Source organism: Dendrobates tinctorius, unplaced genomic scaffold (genome assembly GCF_039654945.1).
Source record: "Dendrobates tinctorius isolate UK_male_01 unplaced genomic scaffold, ASM3965494v1 ptg000011l, whole genome shotgun sequence".
Taxonomy (NCBI): domain Eukaryota; kingdom Metazoa; phylum Chordata; class Amphibia; order Anura; family Dendrobatidae; genus Dendrobates; species Dendrobates tinctorius.
In genome coordinates, this window is record NW_027361679.1 from 6,048,772 (window position 1) to 6,068,814 (window position 20,043).

Consider the following 20,043-nt stretch of genomic DNA (forward strand, 5'->3'; position numbering starts at 1 on the left):
CCATCTGCACAGAGAAAAACACATGCTTCAGTGTTAGTGGGGTTCAGTAACACCAGCTGCTCCCCTGCTGTGTGTCCGGCAATGTCTACTGCTGCCTCCACATTCACACTACTACTGATTTCAAACTTGCTCCAATTAGGCCTCTGGCTCCACTCTGTCTCTAGTATTTACCCTGGCCTCCAACACCGCCAGTTGCTGCTCAGAAGTGCCGTCTGCACAATCAACACTTGTTCCTGTGTTACTGGGGTTCAGTAACGTCAGCTGATCCCCTGATGTGTGTCCGGCAATGGGAATGTGGACAGAGAAGGAGACATTCCTCGGTAGTGCCATTGGCTCGTTCCTTCTGCTGCCCCTCCAGGTTTCAGCACCGTCAGCTGGTCCTCACTAGTTCCACTGGCTCTTGCAGCTTCTGCTACCCATCTGGGTTCCAGCACCGTCAGCTGGTTCTCGGCAGTGCCTTTGGCTTAGGTGCCTCCTTCTCGGTATCCAAGTTCCAGCAACGTCTGCTGGTCCTTTGTAGTGCTTTCTAGCACAGGTACCTCCTGCTTAGTAACCAGGTTCCAGCACCGTCAGCTGGTCCTTGGTAGTGCCATTGGCTCTTGTTCCTTCTGCTACCCATCTGGGTTCCAGTACCGTCAGCTGGTTCTCGGCAGTTCCTCAACCTTCTTGTACCTTCTGCTACAGTTGTAGCCAAAAGTATTGACACCCCTGCAATTTTGTCAGATAATGCTGTTTCTTCCTGAAAATTATTGCAAACACATTCTTTGTTATTATCTTCGTTTAATTTGTCTTAAATGAAAAAAACACAAAAAGAATTGTCCTAAAGCCAAATTGGATATAATTCCACACCAAACATAAAAAGAGGGTGGACAAAAGTATTGGCACTGTTCGAAAAATCATGTGATGCTTCTCTAATTTGTGTAATTAACAGCACCTGTAACTTACCTGTGGCACCTAACAGGTGTTGGCAATAACTAAATCACACTTGCAACCAGTTGACATGGATTAACCCCTTTCCTACAATGGATGTACTATGCTGTCCATGTGACCTGGGACCTAAGTCCCAAGGACGGAATAGTACGTCTAGTGCGATCAGCGGCGCTCACGTGGTGAGCGCCGCTGATCGCGGCCGGTTGTCAGCTGATTATCACAGCTGACACCCGGCACAATGTGTCAGGGGCGGTCACGGACCGCCCCCGACATGTTAACCCCTTGCACACCGCGATCAAACACGATCGCGGTGTACCGGGGGTTAAAGGGAAGCATTGGCAGGGAGGGGGCTCCCTCCGTGCTTCCCTGAGCCCCCCACAGCAGCGCAATGTGCAGCGCTGCTTCGGGGGGCTCTATCCCTGCAGGTCCCCGAATCCAAGATGGCGACGGGGACCTTCGGGGGCCTGCAGGGAGCTGACTTCCTCAGTGCCTGCAAAGCGCAGGCATGAGGAAGTCTGCGTCTATGCCTGTGACAGATCGCTGATCTGTCACAGTGATCTGTGATGTGACAGATCAGCGATCTGTCCCAGGACAGTGATGTCCCCCCTGGGACAACCTAAGTTAAAAAAAAAAAAAAGTGCAAAAATAATTGCACATATTTGGTATCACCGCATCAGTAACGACTCGCCCTATAAAACTGTCCCATTAATTAACCCCTTTAGCAAACCCCCTAAAAAATAAAAATAAAAAATGAAGCAAAAAATAATGATTTATCATACTGCCGAACAAAAAGTGCAGCAACGCACGATCAAAAAGACGCATATAAATATTCATGCTGCTGAAAACGTCATCTTGTCCTGCAAAAAACGAGCTGCCACACAGCATCATCAGCGAAAAAATAAAAAAGTTAAAGCTCACAGAATAATGCGATGCAAAAATAATTTTTTATATAAAATTGTTTTCATTGCATAAAAGTGCTAAAACATAAAAAAAAAAAAAAAAACACATAAATGAGGTATCACTGTAACCGTACTGACCCGAAGAATAAAACCGCTTTTTCAATTTTACAGCACGCAGAACAGCGTAAATGCACCCCCCAAAAGAAATTCATGAAATGCTGGTTTTTGTTCATTCTGCGTCCCAAAAATCAGAAAAAGCGATCAAAAGATGTCACGTGCCCGAAAATGGTACCAATAAAAATGTCAACTTGTCCCGCAAAAAATAAGACCTCACATGACTTGGTGGGTCAAAATATGGAAAAAATTATAGCTCTCAATATGTGGTGATGCAAAAACTATTTTTACAATAAAAAGCGTCTTTTAGCGTGTGACAGCTGCCAAATATAAAAAACGCCATAAATAGTAAAATCAAACCCCCTGTTATCACCCCCTTAGGCTAGTTTCACACTTGCTTTTTTTTGCAGCGCGTTTTTCCCGCAAAAAAACGCATTGAAAAAACGCATACATAAGCATACAACTGCTGCGTTTTTTTCAAGCATTTTTATGAGCATGCATGAAAAAAACGCAGCGTTTTTATGCGTTTGTATGCGTTTTTAGTGCGTTTTTACCGCGTTTGCGTTTTTTTCCAACATTTTTAGGTGGCCCCTCACACTACCCAAACCATGACTTTACTAACCCTAACCCTGACCCTAACCCTAACCCTAACCCTGACCCTAACCCTAACCCTGACCCTAACCCTAACCCTAACCCTGACCCTAACCCTTAACCAAATCATACTTAACCCTAACCCAAACCCTAAACCCTAACTAACCCTAACCCTAACCCTGACCCTAACCCTAACCCTGACCCTAACCCTAACCCTGACCCTAACCCTAACCCTGACCCTAACCCTTAACAAAACCATACTTAACCCTAACCCTGACCCTAACCCTAACCCTAACCCTGACCCTAACCCTTAACCAAACCATACTTAACCCTAATCCTGACCCTAACCCTGACCCTAACCCTAACCCTAACCCTAACCCTGACCCTAACCCTTAACAAAACCATACTTAACCCTAATCCTGACCCTAACCCTGACCCTAATCCTTAACAAAACCATACTTAACCCTAACCCTGACCCTAACCCTAACCCTGACCCTAACCCTAACCCTGACCCTAACCCTAACCCTAACCCTGACCCTAACCCTTAACAAAACCATACTTAACCCTAATCCTGACCCTAACCCTGACCCTAACCCTTAACAAAACCATACTTAACCCTAACCCTGACCCTAACCCTAACCCTGACCCCAACCCTAACCCTAACCCTGACCCTAACCCTAACCCTAACCCTAACCCTGACCCTAACCCTTAACAAAACCATACTTAACCCTAATCCTGACCCTAACCCTGACCCTAACCCTTAACCAAACCATACTTAACCCTAACCCTGACCCAAACCCCAACCCTAACCCTGACCCTGACCATAACCCTAACCCTAAACCCCCTTAACTAACCCTAACTCTAACCCAAACCCCTAAATTCCATGGTTAAAAAAAAAAACGCATATGCAAAAAAACGCATACATGAGCATGCCAGTGCGCACATATGCGCATCCATAGGCTATAATGGCCATTTTTAGCGCAAAACGTGCGCATATGTGCGCATGCGCTTTTTTGCAGGGCCAAAAAATGCAACATGCTGCGTCTGGAAAATACCAACGCACACCCCAAAAAAACGCAGCGCATGAAAATCGCATACATGCGCTTACCAGCGCGCAGGTATGCGCACCCATGTTAAATATAGGGGAAAAAACGCATGCGCAGGTATGCGTTTTTTTCCAGCGCTAAAAAACGCAAATGTGAAACCAGCCTTAGGCTAGTTTCACACTTGCTTTTTTTTGCAGCGCGTTTTTCCCGCAAAAAAACGCATTGAAAAAACGCATACAAAAGCATACAACTGCTGCGTTTTTTTCAAGCATTTTTATGAGCATGCATGAAAAAAACGCAGCGTTTTTATGCGTTTGTATGCGTTTTTAGTGCGTTTTTACCGCGTTTGCGTTTTTTTCCAACATTTTTAGGTGGCCCCTCACACTACCCAAACCATGACTTTACTAACCCTAACCCTAACCCTAACCCTAACCCTGACCCTAACCCTTAACCAAATCATACTTAACCCTAACCCAAACCCTAAACCCTAACTAACCCTAACCCTAACCCTAACCCTGACCCTAACCCTAACCCTTAACAAAACCATACTTAACCCTAACCCTAACCCTGACCCTAACCCTTAACCAAACCATACTTAACCCTAATCCTGACCCTAACCCTTAACAAAACCATACTTAACCCTAACCCTGACCCTAACCCTAACCCTGACCCTAACCCTTAACAAAACCATACTTAACCCTAATCCTGACCCTAACCCTGACCCTAACCCTTAACCAAACCATACTTAACCCTAACCCTGACCCTAACCCTAACCCTAACCCAACCATACTTAACCCTAATCCTGACCCTAACCCTGACCCTAATCCTTAACAAAACCATACTTAACCCTAACCCTGACCCTAACCCTAACCCTAACCCTAACCCTAACCCTGACCCTAACCCTTAACAAAACCATACTTAACCCTAATCCTGACCCTAACCCTGACCCTAACCCTTAACCAAACCATACTTAACCCTAACCCTGACCCAAACCCCAACCCTAACCCTAACCCTAAACCCCCTTAACTAACCCTAACTCTAACCCAAACCCCTAAATTCCATGGTTAAAAAAAAAAACGCATATGCAAAAAAACGCATACATGAGCATGCCAGTGCGCACATATGCGCATCCATAGGCTATAATGGCCATTTTTAGCGCAAAACGTGCGCATATGTGCGCATGTGCTTTTTTGCAGGGCCAAAAAATGCAACATGCTGCGTCTGGAAAATACAAACGCACACCCCAAAAAAACGCAGCGCATGAAAATCGCATACATGCGCTTACAAGCGCGCAGGTATGCGCACCCATGTTAAATATAGGGGAAAAAACGCATGCGCACATATGCGTTTTTTTCCAGCGCTAAAAAACGCAAATGTGAAACCAGCCTTAGTTAGGGAAATATAATAAAAATAATAAAAATTAAAAAAATGTTCTTTATTTCCATTTTCCCATTAGGGTTAGGGTTAGGGTAAGGGCTGGAGTTAGAATTGAGGGTTTTCCACTGTTTGGGCACATCAGGTGCTCTCCAAACGCAACATGGCATCTGATCTCAATTCCAGCCAATTCTGCGTTGAAAAAAATCAAATGGTGCTCCTTCCCTTCCAAGCTCTGCCATGTGCCCAAACAGTGTTTTACCCCCATATATGGGGTATCAGCCTACTCAGGACAAATTGCAAAACAACTTTTGGGGTCCAATTTCTCCTGTTGCCCTTACGAAAATAAAAAATTGGGGGAAAAAATATCATTTTTGTGGAAAAAAATTAGATTTTTTATTTTCACGCCCGGGCGTTATAAACTTCTGTGAAGCACTTGGGGGTTCAAAGTGCTCACCACACATCTAGATAAGTTCAGTGGGGGGTCTAGTTTCCAAAATGGGGTCACTTGTGGGCAGTTTGAATAGTTTAGACACATCAGAGGCTCTCCAAACGCACATGACACCCGCAGACCATTCCATCAAAGTCTGCATTCCAAAACGTCACTCCTTCCCTTCCAAGCCCCGACGTGTGCCGATACAGTAGTTTTCTCCCACATATGAGGTATCAGCGTACTCAGGACAAATTGGATAACAACTGTTGGGGTCCAATTTCTCCTGGTACCCTTGGGAAAATAAAAAAATGGGGACTAAATGATCATGTTTGTGGAAAAAATACGATTTTTTTATTTTCACGCCCGGGCAATTTAAACTTCTGTGAAGCACTGGGGGGGTTCAAAGTGCTCACCACACATCTAAATAAGTTCCTTGGGGGGTCTAGTTTCCAAAATGGTGTCATTTGTGGGGGGTTTCCGCTGTTTTGGTACATCAGGGGCTTTCCAAACAAGACATGGTGTCCGATCTGAATTCCAGCCAATTTTGCATTGAAAAAAGTCAAACGGCGCGCCTTCCTTTCTGAGCTCTGCCATGCACCGAAACAGTGGTTCCCCCCAGGTATCAGCATACTCAGGACAAATTGCACAATAACTTTTGCAGTCAAATTTCTCCTGTTACCCTTGGTAAAATAAAAAAAATTGAACCTGAAGTATTTTTTTTGTGAAAAAAAGTTAAATGTTCATTTTTTTTTTTTTTTTTTTTAAATATACAAAAAATTCCTGTGGAGCACCTGAAGGGTTAATAAACTTCTTGAATGTGGTTTTGAGCACATTATGGGGTGCAGTTTTTAGAATGGTGTCACTTTTGGGTATTTTCCATCATATAGACCCCTCAAAATGGTTCAAATGTGATGTGGTCCGTAAAAATAAAATGGTGTTGCAAAAATGAGAAATCGCTGGTCAACTTTTAACCCTTATAACTTCCTAACAAAAAAATATTTTGGTTCCAAAATTGTGCTGATGTAAAGTAAATATGTGGGAAATGTTACTTATTAAGTTTTTTGTGTGCCGTATCTCTGTGATTTAAGAGCATAAAAATTCAAAGTTGGAAAATTGCGAAATTTTTAAAATTTTCGCCAAATTTCTGTTTTTTTCACAAATAAACACAAGTTATTTGAATGAAATTTTACCACTAACATGAAGTACAATATGTCACAAGAAAACGATGTCAATCACCGGGATCCATGGAAGTGTTTGAGTTATTACCTCATAAAGGGACAGTGGTCAGAATTGTAAAAATTGGCCCGGGAGTTAACGTGCAAACCACCCTTGGTAGTGAAGGGGTTAAAGTTGACTGAACCTCTGTCCTGTGTCCTTGTGTGTACCACATTAAGCATGGAGAAAAGAAAGAAGACCAAAGAACTGTCTGAGGACGCATGAGCAATCTCAAGGCTACAAGTCCATCTCCAAAGACCTGAATGTTCCTGTGTCTACCGTGCGCAGTTTCATCAAGAAGTTTAAAGCCCATAGCACTGTGGCTAACCTCCCTAGATTTGGACGGAAAAGAAAAATTGATGCGATTTCAACGCAAGATTGTGCAGATGTTGGATAAAGAACCTCGACTAACATCCAAACAAGTTCAAGCTGCCCTGCAGTCCGAGGGTACAACAGTGTCAACCCGTACTATCCGTCGGCGTCTGAATGAAAAGGGACTGTATGGTAGGAGACCCAGGAAGACCCCAGTTCTTACCCCGAGACATAAAAAAGCCAGGCTGGAGTTTGCCAAAACTTACCTGAAAAAGCCTAAAACGTTTTGGAAGAATATTCTCTGGTCAGATGAGACATAAGTAGAGCTTTTTGGGCAAAGGCATCAACATAGAGTTTACAGGAGAAAAAAAAAAAGAGGCATTCAAAGAAAAGAACACGGTCCCTACAGTCAAACATGGCGGAGGTTCCCTGATGTTTTGGGGTTGCTTTGCTGCCTCTGGCACTGGACTGCTTGACCATGTGCATGGCATTATGAAGTCTGAAGACTACCAACAAATTTTGCAGCATAATGTAGGGCCCAGTGTGAGAAAGCTGGGTCTCCCTCAGAGGTCATGGGACTTCCAGAAGGACAATGACCCAAAACACCCTTCAAAAAGCACTAGAAAATGGTTTGAGAGAAAGCACTGGAGACTTCTAAGGTGGCCAGCAATGAGTCCAGACCTGAATCCCATAGAACACCTGAGAAGAGATCTAAAAATGTCAGTTAGGAGAAGCCACCCTTCTAATATCAGGGACCTGGAGCAGTTTGCCAAAGAAGAATGGTCTAAAATTCCAGCAGAGCATTGTAAGGAACTCATTGATGGTTACCGGAAGCAGTTGGTCGCAGTTATTTTGGCTAAAGGTTGTGCAACCAAGTATTAGGCTGTGGGTGCCAATACTTTTGTCTGACTCATTTTTGGAGTTGTGTGTGAAATGATCAATGTTTTGCTTTTTGCTTCATTCTCTTTTGTGTTTTTTCATTTAAGACAAATTAAATGAAGATAATACCAAAGAATTTGTGATTGCAATCATTTTCAGTAAGAAACTGAATCTTATCTGACAAAATTGCAGGGGTGTCAATACTTTTGGCCACAACTGTACATTTCCAAGTTCAAGCTTTTGGAAATGGTTTTTAGTTATCACTCTGGATCTCCCTGACAACGACCCTGAAGACCACCCCGAAGATGACGACGACCACGAAAATGATGACCCTGAAGACGACGACTCGGAAGACCACCCAGAAGAAGACGACAAAGAACATGAAGACAGCCACCAAGATACAGAACACCAAGAGACAGAAGAGCAAAAAGCAGAAGAACATTAAGCATAAGATTAAAAATCAGAGCAAAAGATATTATCTAAATTATAAGCAGAAGACTAAGCAGTGTATGGGGGTGAGTCCGTTCCTCCTCGTGGTGCCCCTTGAAAATGCCTGCTGCTGCAGGCCAAACTGAACACGGACAAATCCTGTTGTAAATCTTTTGTGACAGGCAGAACGGAAGGTGTAATCTTCAAACTTTTATAGATAACTACAGGAATGCCTGTCACAAATAAGAATATGATGATGAAGAAGAAGAAGAAGATGATGAAGAAGATGAAGTAGAATAATAGTTGAATAAGAAGAAAATGAAGAATGTAAAAGAAAAGAATAACAGGAAGAAGGTGAAGAAGATGATGAATAAGGTGAAGAAGTTGATGAAAAAGATGCTGCTGCTGAGGATCATGAAGGAGAAAGTGTGGGAGAAGTAAAAAAAAGGTGAAGAGCATGGAAATAGTGAAACATACATATCTGACAAAATATAAAAAAGGTTAACAGTCAATATCTTTGTAACTCTGAACGTCTTTAAAAAAAAAAAAATTATTCCTGCTATTCCATTAGATTGGGCTAAACCTCTATGCCTTTAATGTCTCCTCCACCTCCCCCAATACATTCTACATTATTAGTTGTTTTTCTTCATGTATAATTAACCAACAAGGAAAGAAAGGGTTTATTTTAATTCCGATATTTCTGCCCCATTGACTCGCATTGGTTTCCGGTATCGGAATCAGCGATGCCCAAAAAGTATCGGATATCGGTCCTATCCTATATTTCACGATATCGGATGGTATCGCTCAACACTATTACTTGCATAAACATTTTTGACCATTTTTCTTAGTTTGACTTTTTCCAACTGTCTTACTACACAAAACTTTTGTTTCCATTTGTATATTTGTATTACTTTTATCTCGGTGATACAGGTATGATCATTTATTGGAGGATCTCTAATAAGGATGTTCCGTACTTATGCACTATGGGCTTTACTGCATGGTTCTTGCCAAACCTCCGGTACCAGACAATACTTTAGCACTCTGTAGGGGATTGGTTGTTTTGTGCATATAGTGTTTCCTACCTTGGCGGGCGGAAGCCTGCTATGCTGTACCACATCTATTGGCACATTTGTCTCTCATATAAGGATTGATGGAGCTAAACAGAAATTGTATGACCAGTCTCCGAAAGTCTCTGTCATTCTAGCCCTGCTGGTGTTCTTTCATCTTTGGAACAAACTCAGGTTTGCCACATAGTTGGCTGCATTCTCCTCCACATTTTGACCTTTATTCTAGTACAATTTATTCTTTTTGCCATAATATACACAAATATGGGACAACTGATTTTGTTAGCAAGACAAGTTTTATAATCAGTCAATATGTTTTTAGTAGCATGTCTCACTCTGTGAGTAATAATTCCTACAATGATTTTCTTGTTTGCTCAATGTATCTAAGCTTTGAATGGGTCCTGTAATTCCAGCAATTATACCCTAAAGACCAAATTGGGGACCATCTATTATAGGCACAGCTGGGAGTCCAGAACTCACATTGGTGTCATATTGGATGTATTTTTGAACACTGAAAAACAAGAGCAATAAAATTTGAGGTGTGTTCCTCAGAACATACAATAGAGAATCAAAAGGAACTGTAAAAAAAAAAAAAAAAAAAAAAAATTGTACATTTACATGGTGTTGCATCAACTGCATAAAAATGGTGGTATCAGACTACTACTACTAATTTATCTCCCTAGATAAATTAGATACATTAGAGAGTATAATTAAAAAAAGCACATTTATGGGGGATTTCTGTTGCTCTTGAACCACACAAATGACAATTTGGGTTCCAAAATTCACATTGTTCCCCTTCCATTCAGAGCCCTGACCTTTGTCAAACAGAACATTTTGACTACATGTGGGGTATTGCCGCTCTTGTAATAAAATGGGTAACAAACTGTGTTCCACTTTTTGGTTTAATCTCTGAGAAAGTTAAAAATTTGGGGCTAAAGCAAGATTTTTGTGAAAAAAGTTAACTTTTTCAATATGACGACCTAATATCAAATTCTATGTTATATCTGTGTGTTCAAAACCCTGGATAAAATACTTTATGGGTAAAGCTTCCACAATAGGGTCAGCTGGGAAGGGGGTGTTCTGTTGTTTAGGCACATCAGGGGCTCTCCAAATCTGACATAGCATGTACTCTCAATTGCAGGCAATTTTGCATTCAAAAAGTCAAATGGTGCTCCTTCCCCTCTTAGTCCTGCCACACACACACACACAAACAGTAGTGCTCCCCCACATATGGGGTATTGGCATGCTCAGGAGAAATTGCAAAACAAATTGTTGTCCATTTTCTCTTTTTACCCTTGTGAAACTAAAAAAAAGGTTCTAAAGTAAAATTTTTCTAAAAAAAAAAGTTAAATGTTCATTTTTTCCCTTCCACGTTGCTTCAGTGCCAGTGAAGTACATGAAGAGTTAATAAACTTTTTTAATGTGATTTTAGCACCATGAGGGGTGCATTTTAAGAATGTTGTCACTTTTGGGTATTTCCTGTCATAGACACATTAAAGTTACTTCAAATGTAAGGTGGACCCTAAAAAAAAAAAAAAATGGTTAAAATAAGAAATCGCTGGTCAAATTTTAACCCTTACAACTTCCTAACAAAAAAAAAAAAAAAGTTTTGTCTCGAAAATTGTGCTGATGTAAAATGGACATATGGGAAATGTTTTTTATTTAATATTTTGTGAGACATAACTCTCATTTAAGGTCATACAAGTTCAAAGTTTAAAAATTGCTAAATTTTCAACATTTTTGCCAAATTCCCATTTTTTGTCACAAATAAATTTAAGTTGTATTGAAGAAATGTTACCATCATGAAGTACAATATGTAACACATAAAAGAAAAAAAAAAAATCTCAAATCAGTGTGAACCTTTGAAGTGTTCCAGAGTTATAACCACATAAAGTGACTGGTCAGAAATGTAAAATTTGGCTTGATCAATAAGGTTCAAAATTTGTCCGGTCACTAAGGGGTTAAATTACAAGCCTTACCAGGTTTCAGATTTGTTACTCCTTCACCAATGCTCTCTACAATCCCAGCAGCTTCATGGCCCAGTATAATAGGGAATTTAATTTCACTTATTGAACCACTTAGAACATGATCATCTGAACGACAAACTCCAGTAGCTACAATCTGTAGGAAAACAGAAATTTTTTATCTGATTTTTCATTCATTCCTCTCTTTGGAATGCAAATAGCATTAAGTCCAACTAAAATAGAACAGTAATTCCTATATGTCCCCAAAAAAAAAAAAAAAAAAAGTTAGACACCTCAAGCCAAATAAAACAAAGTGATCTACTGTGGTCCATTGCCGCTAGACAGGCAGCGACTCCAACTCACAAATGAAAAATAAAAGATGGTCTTATATTGAATGTGGAGTTTAAACAGAGCACAAAAAAATGCCACTAGACCGGGATAGAGTTGATTTAATCAAAAATCAGAACCCCCCGCCCCCCCCCCCAAAAAAAAAAAACCCACACGCATTAACTTTGGTTTTGACATAAAGTCCATACTTTCAGTCTCCCAAATAGTGCAGCGCCAAGTTACCTATTTTATATGATGATCCCATAGTTATGGATATATTGCAAGACGGTGTTAGGATTGTACCCAGAAAAGCAAGAACATTAGGAGACTCATCTCTAAGTCTGCTTATTAATTATTCCAACAAACCCATTTCTCAAATGTGGTTGTCTCTCAAAGGCTATTACAATCATTTTTTCAACCATGACCACAGTAAGAACTTTTTTTATGAAAAACTTTTTGAATTGTATCAGCAATCACATGGTTTGTTATTGAGTGTACAATTTGCAAGCTTAAATATGTCGGTTCCACATCTCAAAACTGAAATCTAGAATAAGAGAACACTTTTATGATATTGAAGAATCCACAGATAGAAACATGTAAGGGAGGTCTAGCACTGTAGTCATGGCCAAGCACTCTGGTGTATCTGAGCCCTGGCCTCCTCTTACATGAAAACAATGTACATTAGTCAACGCACCTGTGTCTCCTGGTCCAGCTCCTTCAGGGTCTTCCCTCTGCTGCAGGAGACCCTCTCCAGACAGCTTTGCATTAACTGAGACACAGTCCATTCCAACTTTTACATGAACAACTTTACTGGTTTTGTTACACAGCACATTCATGTACTTCACAGTATTAATCACAGGATTCGCAATACATGCTTCTTCATCTCTCCCTGCGCTTCTCTCACTGTCACACAGCACGTACCTGGGTCAGATCGTCTCAGATGAGTCCTCAGCATCCTCCCTGTTCAGCTCTGCTGCAGGTAGACATTCACCTGCCTGTTTTTCCCCAGACATAAGATCATCAGCTCCCGAAGTCAATTGCTAAATGGCGAGCAACCTGCCCTTCTGTACTGTCCCTGGCATTGACACATTATCCTCCTGGCTCAAACTCACTGTATCTGGAAGTTCCTTCAGCCGTTTTGCCTCGGATCTGAGGACATCAGCCCAAGTGATAAGTTGCCACATTCTGGAGCCACCTCTGTCCCCGTGTAGTCACTACTTCTGTCTCATGTCTTTGTTCCTAGTCCACTGTGATCTCCTGCTTTACTGGCCTGCTGCTGTCCTGGCCTGGTACTGTGGATGGCTGGGCTTCTAGCTTGAATGTTACGGAGCTGCTAAGTTATTCTATGCACTTAAGCCCATGCAAGCGAATTGGGTATTAACCCTGGTCCCTTAGGCCCGTGCTCACAGAAGAGCACCTTGGCCCGAACTGACTACACTTCAGGAAATGCTCCTGCTTACCCTGCAGCATGCCCCTCCTGCTTAACCATTTCCTATACTAAATCCTAACTGAATACTCTAGACCAGGCCTGGGCAAACTGCGGGCCTGTGGGCCACATCCGGCCCCCTGACACTCACAGCCAGAGGGCTGGAGTCCTCACCTTTGTATGCGAGAGTTAACCCTTACCTCCCTCTTTGCTCCCAGCTTGTACTGTTGTATGTCCTGTGCAGGAAAAGCAAGGGTTAAGTCCCCCATAGTGCTCCCCCTGTGATCTGTGGCTTATCACATCCACTCTTTAGACTGCAATAAGGATTCCCACCCCCTGCCCCATATGTGATGTGGATCTCTGCATGTGCAATAGAGGTGGGAGAAAAACTTTTTCCAATGTTCCCAATTTATTGCTTGATCAACTGCTATTGCTTGTTAAGCTTCATTGCAACAAGTATTGTCAGGCTATGTTCATACAACTGTATTATTTGTCCAAGTGCTGCCTATGAAGAAAAAAAAAAAAAAAAAAAAACCCCACACCCCCGACCCCAGACAGAGCACTAGGAGCAATGTTATGGAATTGAGCTATTTAGATTACAGCTTGAAAACGTCTGTGAGAGAAATGTCAAAGCACCCACCAGTCTCTTCTGTATTTCGGATCAGAATCACCTGTTGGTTGAAGTCTATGGGTGTGCAAAAATAAAAAAATTGGATGCCATATGAACCATCCGTATAGCATCCGATTTTTACGAATACATTTCCATTACTAACACAGGACACTATTTCTTCTTTAAAATTTTATTCACTTCTGATGTCTAAAAATGGATGCTATACGGATGACAATACAGATGGAAAATCGTCTTTTTCTTGATGAAAATAACTTTTTATACGCTCATGTAAACCTCATCACATAAGCAACTGCTTTTTATAAAGTGACAAAATTAATATTTTGCATAATTAAGGGTGATCAGAAACCAAAGGTGACTTTCATACTAAATTTAATTCAATAATCTAATCACTTTTCTAATATATTTAAATTAAAAAAATTCTACCATTCCCTCTCTGCTCTAACTTCCTGTCTGCTTGTGTCTTTTATTTTATTTTTTTTGCTAATGACTTTTTTTTTGGAGAATCCCAGTGCATTTTGGGGTACTCACACAGGACATCATCAGGGGGCAGAGGATGCAGTCACTGCCACAGCTGCTTTCCCCATCATGAAATAAAGCGTCATCTATTTCAGAGACTAGACTGGTCCCTGCCGGGTCATCTCGTCTCCTTAGAGCCAGCAAGGGAGCGCACTGTCACTGTGCATTCAAAGGAATATAGCACAGGGAGCTCATGCTGAGTATGGGTAACAATTTACAGCAGATGCATTATCAGATGTGCCAGACTAGAGGAGTCTCCAAAACAGACATTACTGATGGCGCCTAATTTCAGAGAGGGCACAGAGGCTGTGGCAGTGTCCACAGCATCTGCCCCCAGTTGTCAGCTCATTCTAGTATCCCAGCATGCACTGGTGAATCTGAAACAAAGTGTCATGGGATGTTAAAAAAAAAAAAACAGTAAGTCAGAATGTAGAGGGTACATTAGGGCATTTTTCATTGAAGTATATTAGAAAACAAGTTTAGATTACACTGAAATTACATATGAAATTCACCTTTGGTTTCGGACTGCCCCTTTAAGCTCAGCCGATTGGTTTGGCCTTCCACAGCAGTGCCAGTTTCTCATGTGGCCCCTTGGGAAAAATAATTGCCCACCCCTGCTTTAGACACTATAATGCCCCCCCCATCTACTGGTCAAACATAAGCACTGCACTTTCCCTATAATAAGCACAAATACAATACCCAGTATTAACACACTAGATCTACATTACAGTACAAAAGAACATTAATTATACATAATTACAGGAAGCGGTAATACACATTAGTGTAGCAGTACCATCATTTATAAGCAGTAATAGATACAATCATGTAGCAGTACCACAACTTCTACATTAACTTATAGTACACTAGAACATGCAGTATCGGGACCTACTAAGGAGGAAAGATAAAGCAGTAATATTATTCTATCCCCTTACAAACACACGTCTCCAGACATTTTGTGGAAAGTCTTAATGGTATAGTAGGCTTTCGTGCATATGCCATTGAACATACTGTATACCTAGACATAACAGAGCTGGTAATCACACGGGTGCGGTCCGCAATAAGGAAGCATATTGGATTTTTTCTTTGAATACTTATGTTCTATTAGGACTGAACCTTGTGATGCTGCATTATTAGTTTTTTGGGTCCGTTGCTCTTTGCATTGCCATCTTTGCCCTTGTAATTTGTACTATTGTTTCTCTCTTTATCATTGTTCTGCGATGTTTTATTTTATTTCTCATTGTTTTTAATTATCTATTCCATGTACACATTTATGCAAACCTCTCTGCAGTCTCACAAATGTGCCATGTGTTTTTGTTTCTCTTTGATTATGTGGGAGTATATTTAAATCAAAGTTTGTAGACCACTGTATATCCAGTGCTCAAGAGTCATATAGCTTGAAACGCATATGGATTGATCTCTTTTATTTGTAAAGGATTTTCAATAAAGATTGTGATTTTGATTTTTCCAGTGTGTTGAGCTTGTTCCACCCCTATTTTCCTCATTCCCTACCCAATGCACATTAACACAGATAGACAGACACCTGGGTGTTCAGGTCCAGCGGTTTCGGGTACCAAAACAGTACCCAGACCCCATTAACTTGAACAGAGGGCCCGAACATCGTGTTTGCCACGCTCATGTGCACCAGGAAGTGTTACTGTTCAGATTCGGCCCCCTGAACACAGGATGTTTGTCGGTTGTCATGTGCATGACAGCGCGTCAAACACCAATTATGATTGGCATTAAAATCTTCACCGCCAGTCAGACAGACATAGTTTACATGCTGTCAAAAGACAGCATGAGCCCGCAGCTATGATCGGAGGTATAAAGTTTACCTCCAGTCACTGTTGTCAGCTGATGGGACATCAGCCAATGCTTCCTGTCGCTAATAACAGTGAGAGCAGGAGGAGCAGCTGATGGGAGTATTCATCATCCAGCTCCTGCGCTGTTAAAGGAAAAAAGAAAAAAAAAACCACACACAGCGTGGGTTCCCCTCCATTTTTGACAATCAGCTTTGCTAAAGCTGATAGCTGGGGGCTGGTATTCTCAGGATGGAAAGGGGATATGGAGATTATAGTCTCCTGCCCCCTAGAAAAGGAGCATCTATTAGATGCACCAATTCTGGTGCTTTGCCCGCCTCTTCCCACTTGTACTGTAGTGATGGCTGGGATGGATGTCACCTTTGTATTGTCAGGTGACATCAAGCCCTCAGCTTAGTAATGGAGAGGCATCTATAAGACACCTACAGTGGGGGGGAAAAAAAAAAAAAAAAAAAAAGTATTTAGGCAGCCACCAATTGTGCAAGTTCTCCCACTTAAAAAGATGAGAGAGGCCTGTAATTGACATCATAGGTAGACCACAACTATGGGAGCCAAAATGAGAAAACAAATCCAGAAAATGACCTTGTCTGATTTGGCAAGATTTATTTTGCAAATTATGGTGGAAAATAAGTGTTTGGTCATTAACAAAAGTTAATCTCAATATTGTGGTATATATCCCTTGTTGGCAATGACAGAGATCAAAGGTTTTCTGTAAGGGTATGTGCACACATTGCAGATTCTGCAGCGGATTTTTCTAAATCCGCAGGTAAAATGACCTGGGTTTTGCTGCAGTTTTTGTGCGGATTTCCCCTGCATTTTTACACCTGCAGATTACTATAATGGAAGAGGTGTAAAAACGCTGCGGAATCCACACAAAGAATTGACATGCTGCGGATTCAAAACCACAGCAAATCTGCGCAGAAAAATCCGCAGCATGTGCACATTTTTTATTTTACATTGAAACTAAATGGTACTGTACACCGCAGCAGATTCTGCAGGGCCAAATCTGCTGCAGATCCGCAGCAGAATCCGCAACGTGTGCACATACCCCAAGTCTTCACAAGGTCAGCACACACTGTTGGTGGTATGTTGGCCCATTCCTCCATGTAGATCTCCTCTAGAGCAGTGATGTTTTAGGCCTGTCGCTGGGCAACACGAATTTTCAAATTCCTCCAAAGGTTTTCTATGGAACGGACATCTGGAGTCTGGCTAGGCCACTCCAGAACCTTCATATGCTTCTTATGAAGCCATTCCTTCATTGCCCTGGTGGTGTGCTTGGGATCATTATCATGCTGAAAGACCCATCCATGTTGTTTCATCTTCAGTGCCCTTGCTGATGGAAGGAGGTTTGCACTCAAAATCTCACGATATATGGCCCCATTCATTCTTTCATGTACATGGATCAGTTGTCCTGGTCCATTTGCAGAGAAGCAGCCCCAAAGTAGGATGTTGCCACCCACATGCTTCACAGTAGTTATGGTGTCCTTTGGATGCAACTCAGCATTCTGTCTCCTTCAAACATGAGTTTTGTTTCTACCAAACAGTTCTACTTTGGTTTCCTCAGACCATATGACATTCTCCCAATACTTTTGTGGATAATCCAAATGCTCTCTAGCAAACTTCAGACGGACCTGAACATGTACAGGCTTAAGCAGGACACATCTGGCACTGCAGGGTCCGAGTCCCTGGCGGTGTAGTGTGTTGCTGATGGTAGCCTTTGCTACGTGGTCCCAGCTCTATGCAGGTCATTCATTAGTTCCCCCCATGTGGTTCTGGGATTTTTGCTCACCGTTCTTGTGATTATTTTGACCCCACGGGGTGAGATCTTGCGTGGAGCCCCAGATTGAGGGAGATTATCAGTGGTCTTGTATGTCTTCCATTTTCTTATTATTGCTCCCACAGTTGATTTCATCACACCAAGCTCCTTGTCTATTGCAGTTTCAGTCTTCCCAGCCTGGTACAGGGCTACAATTTTGTTTCTGGTGACCTTCAACAGCTCTTTGGTCTTCACCATAGTGGAGTTTGGAGTGTGACTGTATGAGGTTGTGGACAGGTGTCTTTTATACTGATAAGTTCAAACAGGTGCCATTACTAAAGGTAATGAGTGTAGGACAGAGGAGCCTCTTAAAGAAGTTACAGGTCTGTGAGAGCCAGAAATCTTGCATGTTTTTAGGTGACCAAATACTTATTTTCCACCATAATATGCAAAATAAATCTTGCCAAATCAGACAAGGTGATTTTCTGGATTTGTTTTCTCATTTTGACTCTCATAGTTGTGGTCTACCTATGATGTCAATTACAGGCCTCTCATCTTTTTAAGTGGGAGAACTTGCACAATTGGTAGCTGACTAAATACTTTTTTTCCCCACTTTATCCATTACTAATCCTATAGTTACATAGTAGATTAAGAAACAGCAAGCATAAAGTCTTTTATTTGAAATAGAAACAAAACACTTACTTTTTTTATTTAAAAATAAGCAATTACACTCACCTAACGCCCATTCCATTTAATCTCTTTTCTTCTGTAATAAAACAAAAATAAAAAACAACCATATCCCTCATATGTCCATCATTCTGTCCCACGCCATAATCCATGTCTGGGGAATAAATGGTTTTCAACCTTGATGGCATTAAGATGTCACCGTCCAGGCTGAGAACCACTGAGCTGAGAGCAAAGTGTCAGTGACGTCATCGAGGTTACTGACAGTCACTGAGGCTGCGTTCCCAGCCGTTCAAATTCACCACAGTGAAATTCTCCTGGTGAACTCTTCACCGTGAAACATTTTTCGCACGGTGCAGAGATCAGACAGCCATGGCTCCCACACTGTCAAATGACAGTTTGAGCCCGCAGCTATGATCGTAATTTAGATCTGTGATTTGTTCCTCTCTGATAGTCTGGTATGGGGGAGCCACTGCGCATGACAAACTCTGCTTACAAATGACTTTCAGAACAGCAGAGAGAATTATAGGTTCCCCCCTGCCTAAAATCCAGGATCTTTATGATAAGAGTATTCGATCCCACGCATTGAAAATTTCATCCGATCCCTCTCACCCGGGACACTCCTCATTCCAACTACTCCCTTCAGGACGTCGCTTCAGAGTCCCCAAATGCAGCACCAACCGCCATATGAACAGCTTCTATCCACTCTCTGTTCAACAATTAAATCGTCATGTGTAGACTATATACTGTATCTGTCTTGTTAGATGTTACTTGTTGTATCTGTTGTTATATATTATGTTGCCTCTTTGCCACAAAGAATTCTTTGTATATATGTAATATGTACTTGGCGATAATAAATTTGATTTGAATTATAAAGTTTATCTCCTGCCATTGGTGTTGGCTGATGGGACTCTTGCTCCCATCAGCCGACGTCTGCTGCCGCTAATGACAGAGCAGGAGTGGCTGACACCGTGCAGAGGTGATTTCACTACAGTGAAATTCTCCCTGTGAACTGTGGTGAATATTATTTCTTGAAAACTGCGTATCTAAAGATCCTGCTTTACTGTGCAGTTTTTATGCTTTTTTCTCTACACCTTTCTTTGTGATGCCTAGAAAAAAAAACAAAACGTGAAACATGCATGGGGAAAAAAAGTTACTTTTCGAGTGCAAAATTGCAGAATAAAAGCTATTCTGTAAGATGAAAAGAGAAAACACACCCTTAAAGGAATCTGTCACCTATTTTTGGGCCCATCAGCAGCCGGCACCGCCATCAGAATGCTGTAGATAAGCCCCCGATGTAACCTGAAAGATAAGAAAAAGGTTATATTATACTCACCCAGGGGCGGTCTGGGGTCCGGTTCCGTCCGGAGGGAGTCGCAGTCCGGTCCGGCGCCTCCCATCTTTATGCAGTGACGTCCTCTTCTTTGCTTCCCGTCCTGGCTCCAGCGCAGGCGCACTGCTCTGTGGAGGGCAGAGCAGAGCACCTGCCCTGGAGCCGGGACAGGAAGCAAAGAAGAGGACGTTACCGTTAGAAGATGGGAGGCGCTGGACCAAGACCGGACCACCCCTGGGTGAGTATAATATAACTTGTTTTTCAGGTTACATCAGGGGCTTATCTACAGCATTACAGAATTCT

General features: G+C 41.8%; 1 protein-coding gene across 1 annotated transcript in view; it reads right to left on the bottom strand.

The window, feature by feature from the left end:
• LOC141100831 (alcohol dehydrogenase 1-like) overlaps positions 1–20,043 on the bottom strand; it is a 93,340-nt gene that overhangs the window by 57,566 nt on the left and 15,731 nt on the right. Inside the window, exon 3 of the mRNA XM_073589516.1 lies at positions 11,266–11,407. Within this exon, the coding sequence (XP_073445617.1) occupies positions 11,266–11,407 (142 nt within the window). The remainder of the gene's footprint in view (positions 1–11,265; positions 11,408–20,043) is intronic.